The 8,651-nt window shown below is 36.9% G+C and overlaps 1 protein-coding gene across 1 annotated transcript in view; it reads right to left on the reverse strand.

Annotated features, from left to right (window-relative positions):
- The window catches only part of FANCL (FA complementation group L), a 55,496-nt gene that overhangs the window by 16,668 nt on the left and 30,177 nt on the right, over positions 1 to 8,651 (reverse strand). Inside the window, exon 8 of the mRNA XM_072409511.1 lies at positions 77 to 227. Coding sequence (XP_072265612.1) covers positions 77 to 227 — 151 coding nt within the window. The remainder of the gene's footprint in view (positions 1 to 76; positions 228 to 8,651) is intronic.

Here is an 8,651-nt window from a genome sequence, read left to right on the forward strand (position 1 = left end):
AGTGAACGTGACAGGATATTGTGCTGGTGAATAGTGAGTGAATTCTGTATTGTAAAAAACGATAACAGAACCTCACCTATAGCTATCCTTCTCATAGTTGCACTTCTTGATGGTCTTTCTGGTTCTAGCACCCAGGTCTTCTTGTCAATCTCATCCAAAGCATCCCAAAATATTTTGAATGACTCCAATGCAGATGAAGCTTGGTTGTAGACATCTTGTAAGTTACTCTAATAAAACATACAAAAAATTTCATTTAGTGACTTACTTACCAGTAAAACATCCCAAAATAAATGCCAATTTAGAAACGATCAATGAGCAACCTTTAAAGTGGAACTACACCCAGTTTATACTCACCTGTCTCTGTTCTTTTGAGGGCACCTGACACCTGACCAGCCATCTTGATTGGTCGAGCTGGGATGACATAACTCCCGTGCAGTAACATTCCCAGCAGCTGCAAGTAAAGCTGGGTTGCTCTGGGTATCCTGGAAACCACACACTCAGCAATTTTGATAATTTAGGGTAAGGTAGATCAGGTAGGTGGGTATGTTTTATCGCAAAAGAGGCATTTCCCATCCTCTTTTCCAAAAAAAAAAAAAAACAAACAAACAAAAAAAAAACCTTGCCTGGTCACAGATTCTTTTTAAACTAAACTTTATTCCACCTTATTGTGGACATTAAGGTGTTAAAATTATCTAAAGTTAAAAAAAAAATGAAAGCAGGCACTGCAAAAAGTATTATTATTTGGACGTATAGGTAGTCCCTGGGTTACATACAAGATAGGGACTGTAGGTTTGTTCTTAAGTTGAATTTGTATGCAATTCGGAACAGGTACAATATTTCAATAAATCCAATTAGGATGGATGTTTGTCTCAGCATATTATTAGGCAGAATGGTGTTAGTTACTGAATAAAATCCTCACTGTCAGTTAATCACAAACAAAGCAAAAAAAAAATAAAAATCTTTATGAAGCCTAGACATTCATTAACTTCTGGAGCAAGCTGTGCTTTGATATGCAAAAAGAAACAACTGCAAAGTTTGTCTTGGTCATTAAAGAGTTACAAGAGGCTGCAGAAGGAGCTCACCCCCCTAAGATCACCAACAACCTCAAAAAGATTTCTTCTGTAAGTCATGCAAACACCCCTTCCAAGCCTCCATTCTGCACTCAGTGAGCAGGGAAGCTCCGTTCGTATCTAGGAGGCGTCCGTATGTTTGATGTCCTTACTCGGGGACTACCTGTATTAAGAACAGGATCGTCTTCTTCTGTATTAAAAAAAACTTTATTTTTTTCTGTATTTATTCAAAAAATGTCAGTTACAGCAGCAATTCCACAAGAATACAGGAGTGTGAATATGAGTGTGTGTGTGTGTGTGTGCGGTGATGCCCAATGGATGTGGCAACCTACAATAAGATATATACATATATATATATACACAAGATATAAGTCCATACATTCAAATATGGTCATACATACAGAAACAGAATGAAAACAATATTTTATTACAACTCATAAATAGTTGCTCCAGCCTTCTGGGCAGTCTAAAACTCCAAAATAGTATCAATTCTCTCAAGTATGATAGTTAGATGACATATGTTCTGCCCTTTACTTATTCAGTCACATACATGAATATGACATCATATAAAATAAAAAAAAATAAACATTTTTTTTTGTTTAAGTTTTGATTTACCAGGCATGACCTACCTGCCTGTTCTGAAAACTTACTTGCCTGTTTCCAACCTTTTTGTTGAATGTACAATGAGCTGCATGTGCATACATAGCCGGGTGCTGGCAATCAACAAACTTCCATGTCAATGTACAGGAGCTATTCTAGCCTAGCCAAGATACAAAAGACTTGAACCAGAATACGAGGATACCTACTGAAGTACAGTCCAAGTGTTATTGTAGTGTAGGTATTGATAAAACTTAACATTGGCTTTAGTAGGGGAGTACCATGAAACTGACATTTTTTTTTATTTAGGACCCCCCCCCCCTTCTGCTATTGTAGTTTTCTGGGGGCAAATCTTTAAGTATAATGGTCCACAATGTGATCAAATTTATTTTCATTATTATCAAAAATATATTGATGTTGATCCTCTCATTGAAAATAATTTATTTAGGGATCAGTTTTCTTCCTCAACATCTTCCATTTTATTTATTTCGGTTTATCACTGGCAGCACTATAAAGAACATACAGGCATTCACTTTACTCTATACCGTAGTTTACAATTATAATCAAAAAACACATTCTTCAAAATGATTTTATCTGAAGCTATTTAACCTACCAATATGTTTTGATTTATCCAATTATACTTTTCAAAAAGTTCAATATGGATTACGTTATATGATAGATAATAGTTATGAGGAACAGAAGCAAATGAGCATCATCTGTGTAGCAGTAGTGGCTTGGATTGGTATTTTGCCTGGTGGTAGCATATGCACTGCAAACAACCATGCAGATGAGATTTCTATGGCATTCAATGTAGCAGGTAAAAGATATACACAGGATGACAATCCAACTGGCACAAAAAGCTCACTTCACCACTGGGCACATCAGTACATGATTATGATGCACCATTAGAAATGAGGTTAACAAAACAATGTCTGAAGCAGGCTTGCCACACATCTGTTTAGGTGCAGGAAGACCTTAGCATGGCTGATATACACCCCATGTGATGGCATTTAGAAAAAGCTTGCTGTCTTCTGTCTTTTCAATAAAATATACACTATGGTGAAGGAATTGCTAATGGTGCAGATTCAATCATTTTCTGGTTATAAAGCACTTTCAGGCTCTGTCTCTCAATGTCACTGCAAGTCCACAGGATGATTTAAACTAGCACGCTATTACATCGATCAGGAAACAGCAGAAAAAAACTAAGAAAGCCCAATATTTGCTTTCCTGCATCGTAAATATTCTGATGATTGAAAGAGCAAAGTGTGGTAAAGAGAAAAGCAGGGGGAATGCAATAAATTTGAAGACACATTGTGTTTGGGGGGCATAGCAGGACATTCACAAGGCAGTTATTATCATCATATTAAAGCTCATATACAGTGTGCAACCCAAATTGTTTTTAAGCTGGGTAGGAAGAAATTGTATTGTGACCCAACACTTCAGTAACCATCATGGGCATGCCATGCCATGTTAAGGGACATCCATATATTTATGTGAGCTTTTCTTTCCAGCTAGTTTTTGGCCCTTGATTTTGGAGGCATCTCAATGCCCAATAAAATAGGCAAAAGTAATGACCGTTAATACAATGGTTTTTCAAGATTGTCAGAATGGTTGATCTAGATTGTGTTGATTTACTTACAATCCTCTCCTTACCCACTGTATGCTCATGTTCTATAAGAAACTGTATTTTCATTACCTATTTTAAAAGTGTAGCTGGTAAATATTTTTTTATGCTATGACACTCATTCAGATGCTGAATATAAACTTTTATATTAGATTGCATAGTATGTACAGAGATATGAAGCTCAGCCATACTGCATAGGTGCCTTTACTGCAGCTGCTTCAGTCTACTCAATGAATGTTTTACTGGGAATTATAATTGTAACTGGAATTTAGGACATAAATATCCATGGTAAGAATATGTATGATTAGTCTTTTTAGCTGTAAACAAGGCAATCATAGATGGCACATTCAGGGCAGCATCAAAGCTACTCGTTGCTATGTCATTAGCTAAGAGATCCACTAAAACACCATCAGAGCAACAAGTAAGCAAATCATTCTCCTCCATCTTGGGATCACCTTATCATATCAGTGTAAGGGTTCAGTGTAATAAACCCCCCAACCTATGCAGCATTTACAAATACTCCAAAGATGTCACAAAGCTAGAGAAGACATTTGTTAAATGGTAAAAGGAGGTTTTTCACATTCCATGGGTTGGAGAAACATAACACTAATTGATCTATCAAGGGAAATATCAGAGGAGGAAGTTGTTAAAAAATGATGACGTGAGTATGTTAGAAGAGAAAGTATTTAAAGTGAATGTCCAGGTATTATCAAAATTTACCCCAGTCCTCCCACTGTAAAACATGCCCCAGAATTTTTCCTATTTATTTTGTTCTTGTAGTGAGTTTTTATCAGTCACAACATAAACAGGAGGGAGCATATGCTGGAAGGTTCATTACTACAGATGTAGGCATAACCCCAGAGCTACATTTCCCAACAGCCCTTTCTCTACACACAAGACCTACTTTATTACATGTCTTCAAGACTGGAGAAGATAGACTATCATGGGAGAAACTTGATGATCCAGCAAACCTGAATGGAAAGGATTGAAAACATTTTCCAACTAATAGCAAATGCTTTTTTAGGAAATTAAGGTAGCATCCTGGCATGATTCTGACAGTGGCGGTGGTTGGGACATAATATTATTACAGGCAGACACTATAACATTTATGATGGTGGCTCACAAACAAAGTGTGGGGAGCACTGTTCAGCCAACCTCCTAACGCTATGATGCTAGTATACATTCATGAATGAAAGAATCTAATGTGATAGGCATTGAAGGGCGTCATTTGCCACTCTGAAATACACTGAGCTCATCATTCAAATGGTGACTTCTAGTGCTGTCATGCATCTTCCACCATTATATTACTACAAAATGAGCATTTCCGGGTGTGTTCTTCATTGATAGATTCACCTAATTAATGTCATTTACAACCTTGGCTATCTGGGCGATTTTATTGAATAAATACAGTAAAATAAATGTACGAGATATGTTTTTTTTCAGTGCACCAAAACTGCACTAATAGCAGAAGCACTTGAGAAAAAATATGAGCCATTGCCTATGTAAAACATGCAACAGTTATTACTTTGAAGTGGGCTGCTGCTTTTTTCTTGAAACTTAATACCTGAAAGGATATGATAATGTTAGTCACTTAACCATCATAAAAGCCCTCATCCTAAGTACCAGTATTTCCATTTTTTAATAATTTTCACACATTCCTGGAATGTGATCGTGTGTGCTTGAGGACACTTAAAATTAATAGTGTAATTTTCATATGTCTGCAAAGTTGCTTTTCTTTCTTTACCTTTTCTTTACCACTGGCATAAATTTGCTTCTAATCACTTTTATTCTGTGCATTTGAATATATTACAGTTACATAGGGAGAATACATTTGCAACTGGCTCGGCACAATACAGCATAAATGGAAACACTCCAGTTTAACTGGTCTGCACATAAAGTTGCAAGGAAAAATACATTTATGATCACATCGGAATGACCTGAATTTTAGCACAATTTGGCTCCCAAAATATGGCAATTTCAATATATGTCACAAAATAGACACACATGTTCAAACATTTACACTATTACTCCAAGCAGATCTGCATTCATTTAAAATCATTAAATGTATGTTTAAAGACAAGGAGTGTGAGCACGTACATTTGTCTTAGCATAAACCTTTTGATGAGTTGTGATACTCACCGACTCCATAGACAGATTTAAGAGAGTTGGCCTGATTATTATTTTAGGGATGAGTTTGACCACTCATTACAGTTGTTATAACAGAGTCATCCTTACCTGTACAGACCTTCTTGGCTCAGATCCAGGTTTTGCTCAACCGACCCCCAACTCCTCTTCCTACCACCCCTCCCAACAAACTGCAACGAGGATCCCACACTCATCTTCTCCACTTACCTGTGCTCTCCTACAAAACCTAATCATTCCTTATTTGTATTTATTCCTTTTTTGCAAGTTATGACCTCTTGTGGGGGGGGGGGGGGGGGGTGTTCGACCCCCAGTCCACCGATACAATGACAGCCCGGGACAAGGCAAAATGTACCAGGGTCAGAGTGAGCAGTACCTCACTGTGCTCTCTGCCCTTCAAATCCATTAATGACTTCGTACAACCACTGTACACGTCAGTTTCTCGTATATGGATAGGGAAATGCAGCACAAAGTGCCAGTTAGTTTTGTGGAAATGCTTGTGTACAACAGGGTACATACTAATAGAAGAGGACAGCAGACTAGTAGAGAGATTGACTTTAAATTATTTTGCTTCTCCCTTCACTGCAGGCTGGGGGAGAAACAAGGCCTGTAAGTGTTACCCAAATGCAACAGAGAAACATCAAATCTTCTGCCTTTCAAGAACAGTAAAGCTGTGTAAAACACAATACATGAACAAAAGACTGGGGAAGATAGACTATCATGGGAGATCCTGGGTGATCCAGCAAGGATCCAACACTGGGTTCTCATAGTCTAGTCTTCTCCAGTCTTGGAGAGCTTTAATAAATCTGACCTATGTGTCTGATAGTTTGCCAGAAGATCTGCCGTAAACCAAGAAGATTATTCATATAAAAAGTAAGGGGAGCGCTAAGATAATGACATCTTACAAAGGAAATAATATGACTTAAGAATTGCAAGCAATGAGATTAAATCCATATCCAGTATATTGATATGATACTCTGTAAAGTATAACTCCACTTTTATGTAGGGGATATATGTACATTGTAGCAATTTTTTAACAAACGTTGTTGCTGATTTCTACCCTTTTCTGTTCATAATAAAATCCTGCTTGTTTTACCATATCCTTATCTATTCCATCTGATCAAATCCTTATCTTTTAGTGGCATACGATGGAAAAATTTCTATTGATTTTGCAAACCTCTAACATTTTCCTGGCCTCTTCTCCCAATATCTGCTCGCAAAGCTCTACTTCTGTAAATGGTGCTGCACTCCCCATTCATTCCAATAAAAAAGAAATACTTTTATTTTTTAATTCATGGTGGATGACCTTTCCATATTGCAACCTACACAGATTGAACAAGCTGCTCGGCCTGGAGACATCAGAACAGCCTGTGTGGCAAATGGTGGACACAAAGCATAAATGTACTAAAAGAAAAGTAATCCTTAAATGCCCGCATAAAAAAATCAAAATTTTAGTTATTCTAAATATACACATTGTTGTGTAAATATTCCAAGTGCATGAGTGCTCTATCACATTCTTTTTTTTTCCTCTCTTGAAACTGTAAAATGAAGGATTAATTTGATTATCTCAAATATATGTGAATTCATAAGGATGTCCATTTATTTATTAAAAACCCAGTACACAAAAGAAATGTTCTTTTTTCTTTCTTACAGCAAAATTTAAAAAGCCTAACAGATACTCCTTTAAGCAAAGCCATCTTTTGACACATCCATTTCAATGAATAATCATAGCTCGTACTGTTTGGCGTTAATGATGGCAAAAGGATAGTGTCATTTACAACAATCCTCTTTTCAGGCCTTCATACTTTAGGGCATCTCAGGTTGTGAGGGCCCATTAGTCATTTTCAGTCCACATATGCATCACGGTGATGCATGGTCAGAACGCGTGGGCAATTATTCTTGAGGGGGCCACTAATACTCCTACAGTGACAAAGCTGCTAAACATTTAATGAATAACAAATTATCCCGTTAATTAAAATAAAATCTACAACTCCAATAAATGAATGCTTTAAAACTTGTCATTGAGAAGCACTTTGCATTTATTTGACTAGCGCAGGGAACAGAAACAGCGGTAGGAGAATCGCCCCTGGTGCTGATTTCTTACCACTCTAAATGTCTCCTCTGAGCCAGAGTACACTAGCTGTTTCTGATCATGCTGTGAGACACCTGCACTGGCTAGTAGACTTGTCATGACGCACAAAACCCTACCATCTTCAGCTTGACATTGTGCAAGTTATAATTATTCATCCAAATGAAAATGTCACTGCACCAGCAGCAGACCTCTCATCAGAGCAAAAGAAAAATACATCAAAACATTATCAACCCAGCAGGAAGACAGGGGCCATAAGGAAAATTACCCATTTTTAATATGGATGCCAGAAGCGGCATCTATTATTTTTTTTTTTACTAGAGGGAGGGAGAAAAAATCCTCTAAGGTTTAAAGTCCGGCAGCATTAACAAAACCATGATGCACAGAAAAGGAGTGGACATAAACAGAAAGGGGAAAAAGAAAATAAATCAAACTGTGTTTCTTTCTTCTTACTTTTTACGTTTTTTAAGATACCTATTCAATCATAATCTGTAAGATAGATATCTAGTGGTGCCAGTGAGAAGTTTTCTTTAGCAAAAAATAACAAAAAAGTTAAAGTGATTTTGCAGCGTAATGTAAAAAAAAAACAAAAAAACAAACAAAAAAAAAGCATGCTGTTCATTAAAATAAAAAAAAAGTTGCACATTAGAGAATTTCATCACCATAAAAAGCAGGATATTGTTTTTAAAATGAGGAGCTGATAAAAAAGAATATTAACAATTACGATGTTTACCTACTTTGCTTGCCATAGGAGAGAAGCTAATATGCACTGCAGGACATGAAACCCTTTTATGGCTGGGGTTTGTACCTTTATTGAATTATGCATAGGTGATACATGAAGAACATTTAAAGATTCATTAGAAATGCCTTAGCAGTACCCTAATTAAATGATCTTTTTTGGAATTTTTGAAAAATAAAGCAGTTTGCGTCTTGGGGAGTGTGCTAGCCACTCTTTTAGTACACAGTTTCATAGCTGTATATCTGCAGCGTGAGATTTATGGCACTGCTACCTCTAAGTGTTAGTCTTATGTGACTTTGATTGGCATTTGGTAATGGTAATATTGTGCAGTTCACCGTTTTCCTTGCTGGAGGCTCTGACATAAGGAATCAAAACCCTGCCTCAAAGGGT

This window comes from Pyxicephalus adspersus, chromosome 4 (genome assembly GCF_032062135.1).
Source record: "Pyxicephalus adspersus chromosome 4, UCB_Pads_2.0, whole genome shotgun sequence".
Lineage (NCBI taxonomy): Eukaryota > Metazoa > Chordata > Amphibia > Anura > Pyxicephalidae > Pyxicephalus > Pyxicephalus adspersus.